We start from the raw sequence: 20,462 nt of genomic DNA, 5'->3' as shown, positions 1-20,462 counted from the left end.
AAAATGCACTTTATACGGCACATCTTGCATGAATACTTTCAGTTAAGGCATGAAGTGTGCCGCCTGTGAAGGCTTGTGGGCATTTTTTCTTAGTGTCTGATTCCTCCTAGTGGTGAATTCAAAGCAGCACCAGATAGCAGGGACGTGCATGTGCACCATTTCAGTGTTTAAAAACCTTATGGTGATGATTTATTGGAAATGCCCAACTGTATTTAAAAAAAATAGTTCACCCAAAAATAAAAATTGAAGCATTACAACTTCATGTGCCTAAACACAAGCACTGATTGCTAGACCACATCTCTTGAATGTAATCAATACAATTTTTTTATTTTTTATTATACTATTGTCATAATTTGAGCACAAACAGGTATTGAGCGCTATTGTCAAGTAGGGCTGTCGCGATATCAGATTTTCACTATACTATTATTATGACCAAAAGAAATTCACAATAACCATATTATCGCAATATATATATTATAGAAATTTTGAACAAAAATTGTTTATTTTGTGTTCTCTTTTTTTCGGCAAATGAATCACACTCAAAATACGAGTGCAGTGAGGAGAAGAGAGAGTTTGTTACCAAAACTGTACAAAAACGTACAAAAAGAACTTACTGTTGATCAGGTCTTCCTGCAAACTTGGGGTGTCTAAAGGCCCTTTCAAACCAAGTACGATAACGATAAAGATATAGTTCTAAAAATCTTTCTAAATATAAAATGAATTGCAGAGTCCACAGCATGAATACAACATTAACGGCACAGAGATAACAGTTTCAGAACAAGTTTTGGTTAATCTTTATTTTAAGGTGTCTTTGTTATACTGTAATTATCCATTTAAGTACTGAGTAATATTAAGTAACTACATGTACTTACTCTAGGGTTAGGATTAGGGTTTGCTTTGGTTTGGTTTAGGGTTAGTAGCATGTAATTATGCATAATTTATAGTTAACATATGTACAAATGACACTGTAAAATAAAGTGTTATCCACATTTTTTCTAGCTGATGAACGATAAAAACATTGAAAGCCAATCAGAATCCATCCTGCTTTAAAGAGCTACAAAACTGCTGCACGCTTAGAATAAATAAACAGAACGATTTCGACGCTTATATCGTTATCGTTATCTTTATACATTTTTTCGAACAAACAAACAATCTGTTTAAAGGAACACTCCACCGTTTTTTTAATTAGGGCTTATTCACCTTCTTTCCTACATTTAGATAGGTGGGCAAATGCATTTTTGTCTCAGTGCATGCATTGTTTTAGTTTGACAGGGTCGGCGCTAGCTTAGCTTAGCATAATGAATGTAATCCTTTGTTGCCAGCTAGCATGTCCTGAGTAAAAGTAATATAAAAAAAAAAAAAACCCACCTAATTACTTCTTGTTGCCTGCGTATTCACAAGGAGTACAAATAGCGATGCAGATTAACACTAGGCGATTTCCTATGCAGATATTGACATGGGACTATATTAGGGGGAAGCACAGGCGAAGCACTGCTACTTGGGCTCAGAGATATCACGCCCAAGTAGCAGTGCTTCGCCTGTGCTTCCCCCTAATATAGTCCTTAATATATAAGTCAATATCTGCCTAGGAAATCACCTAGTGTTAACTATTTGTACTTGTTGTGAATACGCAGGCCACAAGAAGTAATTAGGTGTTTTTTTTTTTTTTTTTTTTCACTTTTACTCAGGACATGCTAGCTGGCAACAAAGGATTCCATTCATTATGCTAAGCTAAGCTAGCGCTGACCCTGTCAAACTAAAACAATGCATGCACTGAGACAAAAATGCATTTGCCCACCTATCTAAATGTAGGAAAGAAGGTGAATAAGCCCTATTTCAAAAAACGGTGGAGTGTTCCTTTAAAACGTCAATGTAAAAGAACTGTAAGGTGTACCAGATGATAAGGTGTCTTGTCAAAACGTACAAGCAAAATCAAGAAAGCACATAAGGGGATATAGAACAACAAAATAGCTCTGATGTCCAAAATGCAGCATGTGACAGTGATGAAGTGAAGTGCATTCGAGCTCATTGTGAAATTCTATAGGATCCGTCAAACATGTATTGCATTACACATGTCCATGGTAACACAAGAAAGCACACTTAGTCTCCCTGTCTCTCCTTGGCATTAACACAAACATGTCTCCAAAACAAAAGCACAAGCACGTCGCTGAGGACACAGTCTTCTGTTGCATCCAGTGAGAAAAAAAGATAAAAACATGGTAATGCTTTCTGTGTCCAACAGAGGGCGATATTCTCATTCTCTCAGCAAGAACCCGTCTGAGAAAAGACTCATCTGCACTCCCCGTATTGATAGTTCACCCAATACGGTTTCAAAAGTCAATGCAATTTTTCCTCTGGAACACACAAGTTGAATTTGTTTTGAAGAGTCTCCACCCATCTGTTTCCATACAGCAACAATTAATTGCTTATTAGTCACGTTATCAAACATTCATTTAATTCATTATGCAGTTTGAATCAAGAGGTATCACTGCATGAGACTCATGAAAACCAGTGGTACTAGATGTTACTGAAACACAAAAACCAGCAACATGTTTGATTTGAGAGCTGCATAATGATTTGCATGAACATAACTTAAAATGTTTGTCTGTTTATCACATATTCATGACTTCAGAAGACTTGAAATATACTGCGTTTATAGTGCTTTTTGGAAAAAGTTGTGCGAAGAATCCTCAATAATCTCCTTTCATATTCCAAATGAGAAAAACATACAGGTTTGGAATGATATGAGGGTAGATGATGACAGAATTGTCAATTCTGGGTGATCCATCCCTTTAACCTTTGTAAACCCTTCACATTGTATATAAAAAATATTATATGATAATAGCGTTTCAAGCAGTTTATTAAATTATATCCATAATAAATTTCCACTTATTTGTTATTGTATTGATATAAAACTATAATATCCATGGGGAATTTCCACTTAGTTATAATTTCCACTTAGTTACACTTTTCAGAGCAGAAGATGAGCTCAATTAAATGAAATTTCTGGAAGAAAACCAAGAGAAAATGTATCAGTTTGCAGTTAAAGAGATTGTTGACAATTCTGTCATCATTTACTTCTGCAGAACACAAAAGGAGATGTTTTGAAAAATGTTTTTTTTCCATACAGTGTTGTTTTGGACCCCATTGACTCTCATCTTGTAGACAAACACACACACACACAATGAGATATTCTTCAGAATATCTTCATTTATGTTCCACAGAGGAAAATATTTGTATACAGGTTTGGAACGACATGAGGGTGATGAATGATGACAGAATTGTAATTTTTGGCTCAACAATCCCTTAAATGCTTTCTGAAGGAAAGTGGGCTTGGATCTGTGCATCAGTGACATTAGCCTCAACACACTGCTCCATATTCAGCCACGCGTCCCTTTTCTCAAGCTCAATCCTGGGCTATTTCACCCCGCGAGCCTCAGCTCTCATTTTCCCTTAGAATTAACTAACAGCCTTTAGCCCGCTAGCGGCTAATGAGCTGAGCTGCACCGTGGAAAGAACCGAGACACAGACAGCCCTGAGCGCAAAAGACATTTTTAATCCATCACACTGTCCTTTATAATTTAATGTCACGCGACGGTGCCGCAGATCTGCTGAGCGTACAGTAAGATGAATGGGGCATTTCAAAGGCCTGTCACTTAAAGCTAATGAATTGACCAATACCTGGATGGAAATGGGGCTGCCGCTCTGCCTTTAAAAGGTCCTTTCCACCTCATCTTTCTCACACTCACACTCTGTTTGACCACCGGAGCACTTGCAGGTTGATAAATGTTAGTGAGGCACACTGGGTGACCATGATTAGTGTGTTGTCAGCACTTGCTATGTGGCTACTTTTTGTGAATGAAGACTTGCGTCAGAAAAACATTCTTGTCCTTACATAAGCTTAATGGATCCAGTCAGTTCTGGATCTGTTCCGAGCACCAATAACGCTCATTTTTCGACTAAATCGACCATTTGCAGTTCGAGAATTGCAGTGCTGTTTTTCACCTAGAGGGAGCAGTGCTGCTTAATTATTTGCAGAAGCATTAATTATAATCCTACAGCCTTTTGCATCTTTGCCTGTTAAAATATCAACTGTGTTATTTGCTACAATGTTAATGAGTATTTTTTTACTGAGTAAAAAAACATCGAGTTTCCTACATCTCTGAGCCACAAAACTGAGCGTATCTTGTAGGTCAAAGCTTTTGATATCTTCATGCAAATATTCTTACATGGTCAGTGATCCCGCTTGCTTTAATCTCCCCGTGTGGAGGGCTTTCCGAACGAACATGTTGTGTGTGTGTGTGTAGCATTTATTAGCTGGCAAAATAAACCCTGCTCTGTGAGCACGACAGTTCACGCTGAAACTCATCTCTCTTCCTGTATCCGTGCTGCAGTACGCCGCTGTCTTAATGAACAGCTAAGCCTACCTTCACACACCACTCATTATGGAAATTACACTAGCCACAAATCTCATGGCCACAGCAGCCTCCTGCATTAATTGTTGTACTGGTCAAGTGCTGAGGTCAACCCCAATTACTGGGATAGTCTGTGTGCATTCGTAGCCCCATATGGCTCTGAGAGGGCTCATGAGACACAAGAATAAATGACTGACAGCTATTCGCTCACATCTGGGGTCTGTAGTTAGTGCTCTTGAGGGGTAAAGGGTTCACAAGCTTTTATCAGATGCTTGACATCCTACACTGAACGTTTTTTTATTCAGTATCTTTTTGTTTTCTAGTAGAAATATAGATATCCTTAAAACATGATTAAATTACTTGAGAAGGGAAATATATATTGATATTTATTGTGTTGTCTTATATTATCCTATGTATTTATTTTTCTAGTGACTTGAATCTTTTGAGCTGGCTCACTAAAAAGATTAATTCACTGATTATTCTTATGTGTACGTGTATGGTGTGTATGAATATTTTGTGTAATTTTTAATGTACCAGGTTCTGTCGAAATGCTGGCGATTGAGTCCGTGACAAATTTCCCTATCAGGGACAATAAAGTATATTTCATTTTATTTCATTAGTTTAGGGATTTTTTCTGCACGTTTCATTATTCGTCAGGAGCTGCCGACAATTTACTCTTTGTGTGTTATGAGTGAGTCATTGAATTGTTCACTTGATTGAGTAACACTTACTTGGTAAATCTACTAAGAGTCTCCGGAAAGAAGCATTTTCCCACAAACAAAGCAGATCTATACTATCCGTTCAAAAGTTAGAGTCGGTAATATTTCTTAAATGGTTTTGAAAGAAGTTTCTTCTGCTCACTAAGGCTACATTAATTGATCAAAAATACAGTAAATACAGTAATATTATGAAATATTATTACAATTTAAAATAACTGTTTTTCTTTTAAAGTGTAATTTATTACTTTGATGGCAAAGCTGAATTTTCAGCATCATTACTCCAGTCTTTAGTGTCACATGATCTTTCAGAAATCATTCTAATATGATTTGATGCTAAAGAAACATTTCTTATTATTATCAATGTTGCACTGCCTATTAGTTTTGAGGAAACCATTTTTTTTCAAGATTCCTTTATGAATAGAAGGTTAAAAATTTATTAATTTAAAATAGAATTTTTACATAACAATACAAAGTCTTTACTGTCATTTTTTTTATCAATTTAACCCCCTTACTAGGGGTGTGACGAGACCTCGTGCCACGAGATCTGTCCCGTGTTATTGCCATGACGGAGTATGAGAGTGAAGTTAGGATAGAATATGGCACTGCTATGCTACGTTTACATTACGCCTCCACTGTCGTTTTGCTTTTTATAGAAATAAAAGCCATTTAATTCAATTGGATAATGGTCGCTTCAATTCCATCCAGCTCATCCAAGACGAGCTGCAGAGTCGTACGTAGAGTTCGCTGATCACGTGACGAGAGTAAGTGATGAGATGACTGACGAGACCATGGCGGAGGATCCGTTGCACAACAGAGCCTAAGCGTCTTACATATGTCTTATCTTGTAGAATGCGCACTCAGCATCGCCACTCCCTATTCACAGAGTACGTGCGATCACGAAAGCAAAAGCAAAATGTGCGCATTTAAACGCGATTTCAATACCCTTCATTTTGAAAGCGGCTCCATGATGCATGCAGATATCTCCCAATATGAAAGCTATTTTAGGCTGTGCTGTGTAGTTGTACCAATCTCTTAGCCCTGTTTCATGCTTGAAGAAAAATGTGGTCTCTATTTGCACTTTGAATATGGAGAGAGTACTTTGATTATGGTTGCACTTAATAAGACTGAGAGAAAACTGTTATTCATTTTTACTTATACTGTTTTTATTTATATGATCAATTTGTGGAAAGGAGTTCAGTTAGGAGGTCAGAAGTTGTAGAAGCTCATAAATCATGTACAGTAATCTTACAAGAGAGAAGCCAATCAGTTGAGTTTGTGGCAAAGCCTTTTACAGTGCTTGAGTATTGTTGTCTTTTACTGCATATGATAATTCATACTCAGAAAGTAGAACTGAAATGACATTAATTGCAAGATGATTAGTTCAAACATTTCAAACGCACCTGCAGACTATTTTTCCAGTCATGTATTTTGTCATTGAGGATTCGTTCTCGTGAACTCAATCTCGTGTCTCGTCTCGTGAGCTAACTGTCTCATCACACTCCTAATCCTTACTGAATAAAAATATTATTTAATTTTTTTTATCTTTTGAATGATAGCGTATCATTTGTCTTCCATTTTGTCAACTGCTCGGCATTACTTTTATCAAGCTGTAGACAAAAAAAGCGACAATAATAAAATGAGTTAGGAGTTTCAGTAACATCCTTACATGATTTTAATTGTGAGATTGACTCACATTTTGGCTTGAATGAACAACATCTCGTTTAATCGGTCAGCAGATCCTTGTTAATGAACAAGATGCATCATTAAATCAGTTTTTTTACAAACACGATGCCTTCTTCAGACTCCACAGTGACTCTTTCAGAGAATGCTCCAGTTTTTCAGTTTGTCCAACAAATGAAACGCTACTTTAACCTGGACCTGAACAGTACTGGAAGGCAGGAAGATAACTTTGCATTATAAATAATGCATTTTTATGTCAGTTCTGCTGGACTGAAAAAACATTAACTGCTTAAGATATTTATTGATCAAAACTCCAACAGAAAGTTGCAACGTAACTGACACAAACTTTAATAACTCTTGATTTAACATAAAGATTTTGCTCTGCATTGATTGCACACTAACAAATGTTAAACTACTGAAATCTTGGTCTTTAGGTCCTTATGTGTCTGTGATATACAGTATCCTGTATTTCTACATTACAGTTAAAGAAGCGAAGAACCTGGTGCCCATGGACCCGAATGGCCTCTCTGACCCCTATGTCAAGCTAAAACTCATCCCTGACCCCAAGAGTGAGAGCAAACAGAAGACCAAGACCATCAAGTGCTGCCTGAACCCCACATGGAACGAGACCTTCACGTTGTAAGGAAGCTTAGTGGCACAGCCAAAAGATCAGTCATTTGTTTGTCTGGGAAATGCAAAATCAAATGTTCAGCTTGATTTCTTTGTCTCCGTCTCTCGTCGTCTCTGTCCTCCTCCCTCCTGCGCTCTGTGTCTTACAGTAATCTGAAGGAGTCTGACAAGGACCGCAGGCTGTCTGTGGAGATCTGGGACTGGGACTTGACCAGCCGGAACGACTTTATGGGCTCTCTGTCTTTCGGCATCTCGGAGCTTCAGAAGCAAGGAGTGAACGGATGGTGAGAAAGCCTGCTGACACACACATATACATCTGTGAAAATGAGGAAGTCCCAGAGGGGCAAATAGATTGTGTACACAGTAATATTAAAAAGTTTACGTCAGCTAAACCGCATTGGAAATCACGGGAATTCACAGACGTGCGACAGTCCATACACATCTAACTGGTTCAGTCATCTCCTCTGGATTTGAAGACTCTTGCTCTTTCAGAAGTCCTCAGCTCTTCATCTAAGAGCTCTCCACTCCTGTTTTCCGCTCACACACATTCCCGTCCCTGCTCGAACACCTTTAAATGCCTGGCGTGTCTGCATGAAATTTTTGAATCTGCATGAGCCCCTGTGAACACTTAAATGTGCAGGTAATGTGACAGAATTGAGTGAAATGACAAAGGTCAGATCCACATTAAATCTTTGCTCTCTGCTTCACGTTTTCTCTCTGTCAGTCTTTTTTTCTTGTACTGTAGCCTATATTGTCTAGTCAGTACAAGTATCTAGAGACTGAAGTATCTAGTAGTTCTTTCTCACCTAACAGATAATGTTCCACAATCAAGGGATATCATTACGTGTAAAGGTTGTGTAAACATTAAGATTACATTAAAAATATATTAATTTTTATATTAATTAAAATTAATTTTCAAACTCTTAAAAGCCAGGGACACACGATTATAACCCTTTAAAAGGGACCTTTTATTTGTCATTGTACAGTACTAAACACACACACACACACACACACACACACACACATATATATATATATATATATATATATACCCTAGTGAAAAATCTTTACCAAAATGTATTTTAAATATATTTATTTCATACTAAGTATGCTACAAATCCATTAACAAATTTACTGACATATCACTTGAGACTTACTGATATAAAAATTTACTTCTGTACAGTACTCTGTACTGTACTTCTTTATTGCACAATGCACATTTCTTCATATTAAGCCTAAAATGTGTTTAATATCACTATTAGTAAGGATAGTATGATCTCTGTATAATATCAATATACCATAATATAAAGGGGACGAGGCCTGATAGAGTTGAGTTAGCGTGTTGAAACTCGCGGTTATGGTAAGGAGGGTGATATTTCCGAAACACGCTCAAAGCGTTTGACCGATCACAACACACTGCGCTTTTCGGAGGGGGGGATTCATAAAGACAGGAACTAAACAGAGCGTCACTGACAGGTGTTGCAACAATGTAAAACATGTAAAAAAAAAAAAAAAAAAAAAAAAGAATGTCCACTTTAATAGAATGTTTGAAAGACAGATTTAGAACTTCAATTTATTGACCAGTAGGGTTTGGTCCCAATGGTAAACAAAACCAAGTGATCGATTAGTGAGGTTGACTAGTTTTATGTTTTTGTTTCCCTTTTTTTAGTGTCTCCTCTCTCTGTCGGTGTGTCTCAATCAGCTCTTTAGCTTCCTAGGTCGTGAATCAGTATATCGTGTACATGAATTCAGACACTGGTAAGGACAGTAAGGACGCTGGCTCACTACACATTGGGACACTGATGACTCTATTTCTGACGACATGGCAACGTCCTCATTGTACAACGTCACTACTGGTATTTACAGCAGAACTGACATCTTTCCAAAAAATTATTTTAATGTTAAAGTACATTATGATAAATACTTGCTTGATAAATGCTTGTTACATATACGTGCAACATTTCAGCCATAAAACAATTGTAAATGTTTGCTAGATTATGTTCATTACCTGCTCAGCAATGTATGTTTATGCTTAAAAAAAAAAAAAGTCTATTGGATATCATTATGTGCAGTGAGTTGGCCCATGTCATGTGATTTATGCTCCGTGCTTCAGAACTTCCAGTAAGGGAACATTGTGAGGATGGTTTTCACAGTGCATTGTGGGACTTCTTGGGAGTGAATGTCTGATTTTGCAATTGAGATATCCCTTAAAATGGCTGACTTCCTGATCAGTGCCCTGACTACTGAACTAGGGAGCTGATTGAGATGCACCCTTTGTTTTGCTTTCCAGATGTGACTTTTACTGGATGGTTTGATGAGATGCGTGTATGTGTTTTGTAAGGCCGTTTCAGAGCAGTAATGAGGCTCTATGTGACTTCGATGGCTGCTTCCTGCCACCTGACAGCAAAGCACAGAGTGTCAGATTAGAGTTGACGTTTCTGCTCCCCAGTTTACCTTCGGTCAGGACAGATCCACATGATCACAATCTCTTTGTCAGAGCTGTCACTGTCTCGACGCAACACTCATTCATATTTGCTAGTGGACGGAGTATGAGAACAGGGATAGTTGTTTTTTTGTTTTGTTTTTACAGGATATTTTAAAAAAATGGTTTCGATTGTCCAATCACTTGCAACACTACAGTGTCAGATAAAACAGTACTTGTATATTGTACATTTTGCACAATAAATTGAATTATGGTAACATTTTATTCACTAAAAGCATTATGAAATTGGCCAAATGCAAAAATTGTAAAGGTGCATTCAGTAATGTTTTTTTCTATATTATATTATATTATATTATATTCAAACCTTTATGTAGATAAATAGCTAATCAATGAGCTATTGATAACATTAATTGTTTAAATACGTTTGATACATTTTATTTCCAATTGCATCTTCATATTAAATCGTTGGCATTTCAGCTGTATTCACACCTGTTCTCAGGATAAAATTATATAACATTAATATTAAAAGATAATGTATAACTTGGAAACAGTAAAACTGGTGTCTCAGTACCAAAGATGCATAAAACCTTCCCAGAATGCAAATTAATTAAATTGATCAAAAGTAACAGAAAAGACATTTGAATCATAGTATCTAAAAAAACAAAACAAAAAAAAACTGTTTTCAACATTGATAATAATAATAAATGTTTATTTAGCAGTAAATCATCATATTAGAATGATTTCTGAAGGATCATGTGACACTGAAGACTGGAGTAATGATGCAGAAAATTCAGCTATGACATCACAAGAATAAATTACATTTTAAAATGTTAATATAAAATAGTTTTTTTAAGTTGCAATATTTCACAATATATACTGTTTACTATAAGTTTGATCAAATAAATGCAGCCTTTGGTTTGCTGAAGTTAAAAACGTTTAAAAAATTGTAGTGTAACATAAATATATAATAAGTAAATTAATATATTCATGTATTACATTACTTGACCTATAAGAAAAATTATCCACGTCATTTCATGCTAACTGCCATTCTCATGCTCTTTCCTATTTCTATGAATGTGACGAAGACGCTCATACACATTAAAGCCTCTGGAGGTCTAGATGTGGAAGGAAGAAGTGTAGTGGGAGAGCACTGCAGTCATGACTCATCTCCAGTCATAAACACAACACACACACACCCGCGCACACCAGAGGCAAGACGAACACAGGGCCTCCTATCACATCAGTAGCAAAACCCAGCAATGGTCACCTCACACCGTTAAACAGGAAGCTGATTTTCTGCTATCTGGGAGCACAGATGTTAGAAGAGCTGAATATGAGACGGGGTATCACGCTGTCCCTCAGACGTTTGAAAGCTGTTTGGGGGCAACTCAAACCGGTTGGATTCCTCTCCACACTTGATCATAGTCAAGGTCGTCCCCGCTGAGAGGGAAACTGTAAGCGTATGAATGGTTTAAATGAGCTGAGGTAATTTCGCAAAATGTGCCGTTTCAGGAAGCGCGCGAGCAGTACCCAATTCCTATAGCGGCCAGATGGAGCCATTATCAGAGGAGGATTTAATGTCTGTTACTGAACCATATGTGATACTGCAGAAATCCTGCACTCATCTAAATGTGCCTTATTTTCTGTCTGTCAAACACATGCACACACACAAACATGCAGGTTTAAGCTGCTCAGTCAGGAAGAGGGCGAGTACTTCAACGTACCTGTCCCGGCCGAGGGAGAAGAAGGCAATGAGGAATTCCGGCAGAAGTTTGAGGTGAGCATGTGTGTATGGGTTCACCTGCTTTTTTTGGACTGTGCCAGAGTGTGTGTGCGTGGATCAATATGGGAGGGATGGGGGTAGTAGAATATTCTCCATTCTTCATTGGTTTAAAGTCAACCTGAAATTTCACAGAACTCATTTTCTAATCATAATTCGATATAACTTGAAAAGAAATAAATGTAGAGTGGGACTTGATTTTATTAATTGCGTGTTTATTGAATTATGAAAAAATATATATATATTTAACTGAATGGAGTCAGATGGTTGGAGGAGGGCTTGAAAAAGTAAGAGGAAAAAAGTTGTTTAGATACATTATATTTTGGCATAAGATTGTGAAGACAAACATTTTTATTGGAATAACATATGCTGGAATGATGCCTAATAAGACCAGGAATGAAAAAAAGAAGGTAAATAGGGCCAGTTTTGATTTTATGTTGATTTTGACACTCCGAACTAGGTGCAAGCAGGTGAGAGAGAGAGAGGTCTTTGTGCATGAAGCATATATCACTCACTGACAAATCTGGCACAAATAACACATTGGCAAATCCCAGCTTCCTCCCAAAGTAATCACACTCATGTCAACCTGCATTCTGCTCCGCATGTCCCAATTTGAATACAGAATGGAGCTGACTGAGAGGTACCTGCACGAAGCTCCTGATCCATGGGCTTTTTTTCTCCACAGACTGATTCGGGTACATTTTTAAAGTCCCCTTTCCTCTGGTTTCCTCCATCTTTTGAGAGCATACAGTAGTTAGTAGTTCAGACATGTTTCCCACTAAGTTGATAGGTGAAAATGGTTTCGACAGTTGGTTTGTGTCTATTGGTGCGTGCATGTGATGCGTGTGGCATCCATGTTGTATGTGTGTGATGTCTGTGCCGTTTGTGTGTGTGTGTTTGAGAAGGGGCAAAGGCTGTGCAGGTCTCTGCATAATTCAGACAGTCCCGCGAGCAGACCCAGCTGTGGACGCAGTGCATGATGGTATTATTTATGAACAGCCCAATGTGAGGTTTAGCGTGTGTGTGTGTGTGTGTGTGTGTGTGTGTGTGTGTGTGTGTGTGTGTGTGTGGCTGAGCATGTGTGTCTGAGCTGGCAGTTTTCCTTCAGTGGTGTGATGCATAATGCAAAATGTGAGAAATGGTCAATCTGTCGCTCACCTGATGGCTGGCATTTCACACATCATGGAGGAAAAAACACAACTGTTTAAGTCTTTTTTCCCCCCTCTCTCTTTATCTTTTTTGTCTCTCTCCTTTTGTACTCTGAGATGGTGAGGTACGTTGATTCATTTCAAAACCTACTGACCAGCATCTTATCATTTTATACATTGGAATTTATATAGCTTCAGACTTACTCATTTCAAAACCTAGTAGCCTCACATCCCACTGTCTATATAGACCCGTCCACCCAAATGGCAGCCTAAACACTCGCGGTCTTCCTCTGAGTCCACACTTTCATGACGCAACGCCGCTTTGACTGTCAGGTTGAAGTCTGCTGTGGAATAACAGCTTGGTTGGCAAAAGTGTGCTTCGAGGGCGCATATTGACTGTTTGCGAGCACCCCTCAGTAACCTAAAATGTCAAAAGGGGCACCCTATGGTCTTGTGGACTTCAAAATCACGTTGCGGCCATTGTAATTCACAAGACCGTAAGTGCATATGAAGTGTGCAATTTGGGAAAGGCCATAGAATAGTTTGAACAAACTCTTATTTTTAGTAACATCATTACATTCATGCAAAAATATTAATAACATTTAATAATAATTTATTTGTTTTTACATATTGCAAATAATAATAATACTTATTATCGTTATTATAATTTTTATTATTATTGTATAAATTGGAACTTAGACTTACTAATTTCGAAACCTAGTTGCTTCACTTCCTACTGTCTATGTTGACAAATGTTAACACTCTTTTAGTAACTTAATGGTTAAATTTTTACGAAATAATAATAATAACAATTTATTTATTTTTACATATTGAAAACATTTATTATTATTATTTACAGTTTATATGGCAAAGAAGATGATGGTTATAAAGTTGAAGATGATGATTATGATTATTATAATTATAATAGAAACTATTTTAAATGATATGAACAGACTGCTTGTAGCATCATGTCCTACTGTCTATATAGACAAATTAACACTCTTATTTTTTAGTAACTTACTGATTATATTCCATAATAACAACAATAGTAATAATAATCATAATGACAATAATCATAATAGTAATAACATTTATAATAATAATTAATAATTATTTATGCACATTTTTTTTTAGAAGGCAGCATAATGAAGTTGTTTTGGAATTATGGAGCAGGCTTTGTGTTGTCTGTGATGGCTCTGTAGGCTCACTAGCTTTAGAGCAATTCTGTCATAGATTAGCATCACATCTGGTGTCTTGTTCAGATCTATGTTGTTCGACTGTTGCTGGCTGAGAATAAATGACCCTGCATTCCCAGCATGCTTCAAGACTGTGAATGGTTGTGAGGAGGAAATGCTTAGGCTCTATTTGAGGGCATCAGGATGGGAGATGTAGAAACGGCTAGCGAGTCAGTTTATGTCTATAGGGTGTTTGCGGTCAGGGCAGGTCTCTGCTGAAAGGTGGAGGGGGCAGATGAAGGATTGGCCTGTTGGTGCTCATATTGAGCTCATTAAGGCCCGGTCTGTATCAGGCTACCTGCCAGCAGCCCCGTCACACACACACACACACACACACACACACACGCACACAGACTGACCGGCAGGCCTCCCTCAGGATCCGTGTCAGTAACACAGAGACGGTCACTCCTGTTCCTGTGCTGTAGGACCAGAACACCCACATCTCTCAACGCTCAGAGCTGTAGCCTCACGTCAACTTTTGTTCCCGCGTCGTGAGTTATAGCCAGATTTGGCTCAGCATGAAAACAGAGACAGGGAAATGACTCATTATCTCACACTCATTTTGGATCAACTCCTGTTTTATATGGATACGAATGTTCCTATTAACTTAAATTGCCCAGGGATCAATAGCGTGACGTTCTTTTTTTTCTTTTTTTTATCTGAATCCATTGCATTATTAAAAAATAAAAAACTCTTAAGACTAATTACTTACTTTAAAGCTGTACTTTGCCAAGCTGCACACTTCTTAATTTAAGTATAAGCACTCTGTTAGTAAAGTTACTACACAAAAAGTCACTAACTAAGCTGCTTTAGGGACTATATATTAAATGTTAGATCATTTATTTTAATTGATTTATTAGGACAAACAGATTAAGGTTACCAGCGTGTTCGATTTTGGATCAGCATCAGCATATAAATCCTCTATTATTTTGTGATGATTTTGCATTGATAAGGGACAAACTATGAAAACACATTTTATTAAATAAAAAATGATTGTCTTTAGAACAGAAAAATACCAGAGTGATTTCCATGTTATGTTATGTTATGCTATGTAATCAAAATGAAAATCTTTATTTCTGGTATTCAGTGATAATTGCAAGTCACTTTAATTAATTGACACCAAGAGTATAAGAATTTATGCTCATATTATCCAAAACCCCACTTTAAAACTTATAGGGGGTGTCCAAACTTTTTAGGACAGTGTAAATGTACACTAAATACTAAGAACACTAGGAACTAAAAAAAAATGTTTATTATGTTTAATTATTTGCACTTTATTTTGCACAGTCAGTATTTTTTTATGGCTTTGTGAAAAAAAAGTGTGGTATATTTATAGTAAATATACTTAGTACTTAGTAGATATAATTCATTTTCCGTTCACCAATATCACCAATAAATAAATCTTCTTTTAAAGTGATCTGGGAAGCAAATCACTTTAATTTTTCATTTGATTCATTTTCAGGTCAATTAAATAAAAAAATGTAACCATAAATTTAATCAGTAATTTTAATCAGTAATTTCGTCACTAATTAAAAAATAAAAAGCAGGAATAATTAACTAAACTTTTTTTCGCTACAAAAAAAAAAGATGTTGAATCCCAAATAGGGTCTTCTGAGAATACTGCTGAGTGATAAATAAGTATTTTGAAAACAGCTGAGCTGGCACGTTAGCATTGCTAATTTTGGTGAAGTCTTCCCCAAGCCTTTCATCCCTGTATGGAAACGCTAGTACTTCTGTACGATGATATCTTTTGTGGATGTGTGCATTTCTGTTTATATGTGTGTGTGTGTGTGTGTGTGTGTGTGTGTGTGTGTCAGAGGTGTAATCAGAACTGTTAAGTCGTCTCGCCTAATAGCCGCTATCCTGTTGATAGCATCTCCTCAACTTTTATTCACCTGTAATTTGACATGTCAGGCCACCTCCCTCCACATCTCACCACTATGAACAAATGACTTTTTCTTTTTTCTTTTTTTCTTTCTCACTCTACCCTCCACACTGCTGCGCAGAAATGACTGTATTTGTGTGCAGTGAAGCACGGTGAAAGCGACGCATTCAGCTCAGTGGAAATCTACCCACATTAGCATTTGTCTCCTTTTCGTTTTTATCCCTCCCTTCCCATTCTCTCTTTCCTCCTTTCTTGCATCCATCCTGTCCATTCTGGATCAGACAAATGAAAGTTGTCGTCACTGGGTCGTCGGGCAGAGCGTTTGTTGCTGCTTGTCTGTGTGAGTGTGTGTGGATGGGTTTTACTGCTGCACAGAATATGGCTGAGATGTTTGCTTTTGCAAAAGAAAGAAACACTGCCTTAGTCCAGTGATGGCTGGATACAGAGCTAATCGCTCGTTCACGCCCAGCAATCGATGGAGGAGGAGGTGGAGGAGGTGGAGAGCGTTTTCTGTGTGCATGTATGGTGTGTGTGTTAGCAGAGATCAATGGCGCCACTCAACTCGTGGTTTTGGCTGAGAGAGAGAGCTTCTCAAATGGCTTTTCCCCAGAGGTCACATGTCCCTACCCACAGATCTACAGATCAGACCTACCGAACCAGTGAGAGATGGGGAAAATTTACTCACCGTCATATTAATACGAACATGTATTCTTTTTTCCCCCTTGTGGAATGAAAGAATGTGCTGCATGGTATTTTCCAGGCAATTACAATGAATGGGCTCTGGAACCTTTAATCTTTAAAAAGGATGCAAACGCATTGTAAACGGATCATAAAAGTGGTATATACGACATGTCATTCACTGACAGTCATCATCTCCTCCTCCAATGAGCTGTTAACTGTAACGTTTCCAGATGAACCCAAAGAGCAGAGCAATAATTTGCAGATAACATCCCCTTTATCGTTTTCTGTCGAATGAATTAATAAAAATAAATAAAACATGTATTTAAATAAATAAATATCCAAATAGTGTGTGTGTCTATATATATATATATATATATTATATACATATTATTTATTATTATTTTGCAGTATTTTATACTGTAAAAAAATATTGTTGGTTTAACTGTTTAAAAAGTTACCTGGTTGCCTTAAAAAATGTCAGTTCATATAATGAAGGAGATTGGTTTAAAAAATAGAAACTCAAAATATGTTATCTGAACCACATTCATTATCTACAGTGGGGAGAACAAGTATTTGATACACTGCCGATTTTGCAGGTTTTTCCACTTACAAAGCATGTAGAGGTCTGTAATTTTTATCATAGGTACATTTCAACTGTGAGTGACGGAATCTAAAACAAAAATCCAGAAAATCACATTGTATGATTTTTAAATAATTAGTTTGCATTTTATTGCATGACATAAATATTTGATCACCTACCAACCAGTAAGAATTCCGGCTCTCACAGACCTGTTAGTTTTTCTTTAAGAAGCCCTCCTGTTCTCCACTCATTACCTGTATTAACTGCACCTGTTTGAACTCGTTACCTGTATAAAAGACACCTGTCCACACACTCAATCAAACAGACTCCAACCTCTCCACAATGGACAAGACCAGAGAGCTGTGTAAGGACATCAGGGATAAAATTGTAGACCTGCACAAGGCTGGAATGGGCTACAGGACAATAGGCAAGCAGCTTGGTGAGAAGGCAACAACTGTTGGCGCAGTTATTAGAAAATGGAAGAAGTTCAAGATGACGGTCAATCTCCCTCAGTCTGGGGCACCATGCGAGATCTCACCTCGTGGGGCATCAATGATCATGAGGAAGGTGAGGGATCAGCCCAGAACTACACGGCAGGACCTGGTCAATGACCTGAAGAGAGCTGGGACCACAGTCTCAAAGAAAACCATTAGTAACACACTACGCCGTCATGGATTAAAATCCTGCAGCGCACGCAAGATCCCCCTGCTCAAGCCAGCGCATGTCCAGGCCCATCTGAAAAGTTTGCTAATGACCATCTGGATGATCCAGAGGAGGAATGGGAGAAGGTCATGTGGTCTAATGAGACAAAAATAGAGCTTTTTGGTCTAAACTCCACTCGCCGTGTTTGGAGGAAGAAGAAGGATGAGTACAACCTCAAGAACACCATCCCAACCATGAAGCATGGAGGTGGAAACATCATTCTTTGGGGATGCTTTTCTGCAAAGGGGACAGGACGACTGCACCGTATTGAGGGGAGGATGGATGGGGCCATGTATCGCAAGATCTTGGCCAACAACCTCCTTCCCTCAGTTAGAGCATTGAAGATGGGTCGTGGCTGGGTCTTCCAGCATGACAACGACCCGAAACACACAGCCAGGGCAACTAAGGAGTGGCTCTGTAAGAAGCATCTCAAGGTCCTGGAGTGGCCTAGCCAGTCTCCAGACCTGAACCCAATAGAAAATCTTTGGAGGGAGCTGAAAGTCCGTACTGCCCAGCGACAGCCCCGAAACCTGAAGGATCTGGAGAAGGTCTGTATGGAGGAGTGGGCCAAAATCCCTCCTGCAGTTTGTGCAAACCTGGTGAAAAACTACAGGAAACGTTTGACCTCTGTAATTGCAAACAAAGGTTTCTGTACCAACTATTAAGTTCTGCTTTTCTGATGTATCAAATACATATGTCATGCAATAAGATGCAAATGAATTACTTAAAAATCATACAATGTGATTTTCTGGATTTTTGTTTTAGATTCTGTCACTCACAGTTGAAGAGTACCTATGATAAATGTTATAGACTTCTACATGCTTTGTAAGTGGGAAAACGTGCAAAACCGGCAGTGTATCAAATACTTGTTCTCCCCACTGTAAGTTGATTTGACAAAGGATACAAAGTTGTGATAAACCATTTGAATAATTTTTTAGTGTGTGTGTGTGTGTGTGTGTGTGTGTGTGTGTGTGTGTGTGTGTGTAAAGCATATTTAATATATAAAAAAATAAAAAAAATTGGGGGGTTCCAGTCCCCATTCATTGTAATTGTATTAAACAGAGCAGCCAGTACAATATTCTAAACTTCTCATTTTATGTTCTACAGAAGAAAGTCAGTCATACAGGTTTGGAGCAACACGAGGGCGAGTAAATGATGACAGGATATTCGTTTTATTTGGTTGAAAAAGAGGCAGAGATGTGTGAGTGAGGCTGAGTGCTGGGCAGCCGGTCCGTGTTTGTCTGCAGGGACAGTGTGAAGTGTGGCGTCTGAACAGTAGGGACTGGGTTAATGGAATTCTATGCTAGACTGAGCTGCATGCCAGCCTCACAATATGGCAGCAGTTTGGAAATTAAAATTGAATGTACTCCAAGAGGCTGCGAGAGAGAGGGCAGGAGAGACAGGAGCGTGTGGGATGGGCCGAGGGGACCCAGGCAATCCTACACATTCATTCTGCTGGTGAATAACTGTGGAATCATGGGGAAAGCGAGGGGCATGCGGAAATTAATTTGGAATGATTGAAAAGGTGTCTGAATTGAAATAAGCTCAGCATGGTTTTAATTACAGTCACCTCTTGTTCATCACATCATGTTAGTGGCATGTGTAATTTAAGAGCTGCGTGTGCACTGCATAAATTAGCAAATAAAAAAAGACAACATTTTTTAGTGTATTTTTATTTTTAGTGTAATTCAGTGTGTGAGTTTTTCTGAAATGTGGCCTGACGGACAGAGGACATGCCCTAACATGTTGCAGGGTGGCACTTACATTGAATAAGTTTCCTGCTATAGTTTCCTGTCAGTTCTGTCCTCGATTATTTATAAATAAATGTATTAAATAAATAAATAATCAAATAATACATAAATATATTTAATTAAATATATTTTTAAAAAATGCAGACAGATATTTATATATATTTATATAAAATAGATATTTAAATATATAAAAAAAAACATCTAAACATTTAAACATTGTAGAAAACAGATATTTAAACAAATTTATAAAAAAGATTTATATTTTTTAAATTTATAAAAAATTGTTTTAAATGCAGACAGATATTTAAATATATATACAGTATATAAATATAAAATAAAACACATTTAAATAAATAGTTGGTTTGTACTACGAAATAAAATGTTTCATTAGTTAGCATTAGTTAATGTATTAACTAACATGAACTAACAATGAACAAAACGTGTTACATGTTTATTCATCTTTGTTAATAGTAAAAATACAGCCTTTCATTGTTTGTTCATGTTAGTTCACAGTGCATTAACTAATGTTAACAAACACAACTTTTGATTTCAATAATGTATTAGTAAATGTTGAAATTAAGATTATTTTAATTAATAAATGCTGTAGAAGTCTTGTTCGTTCTTAATTCATGCCAACTAAAGTAGTTAACTAATGAAACCTTATTGTAAAGTGTTAACGAATATTTATAAACTAGATATTTAAATTGTTAAAAAAGAGACCAATTAAATAATTATTCAAATAAACCATATATATACATATTTAAATATTTATATAAAACAGATATTTAAATAAATCGTTTAAATAAGTACATT

The 20,462-nt window shown here is 37.2% G+C and overlaps 1 protein-coding gene across 2 annotated transcripts in view; it reads left to right on the top strand.

Annotated features, from left to right (window-relative positions):
- prkcbb (protein kinase C, beta b) overlaps window positions 1-20,462 on the top strand; it is a 132,213-nt gene that overhangs the window by 59,525 nt on the left and 52,226 nt on the right. For both annotated transcript variants that reach the window (XM_084434652.1, XM_084434651.1), the window contains exons 6-8: window positions 7,297-7,453; window positions 7,594-7,728; window positions 11,568-11,664. In XM_084434652.1, the coding sequence (XP_084290778.1) occupies window positions 7,297-7,453; window positions 7,594-7,728; window positions 11,568-11,664 (389 nt within the window). The remainder of the gene's footprint in view (window positions 1-7,296; window positions 7,454-7,593; window positions 7,729-11,567; window positions 11,665-20,462) is intronic.

The sequence above is a fragment of the Rutilus rutilus genome (genome assembly GCF_951802725.1).
Source record: "Rutilus rutilus genome assembly, chromosome: 1".
NCBI classification, from domain to species: Eukaryota; Metazoa; Chordata; class Actinopteri; order Cypriniformes; family Leuciscidae; genus Rutilus; species Rutilus rutilus.
This window is presented reverse-complemented; position numbering and strand designations above follow the sequence as displayed.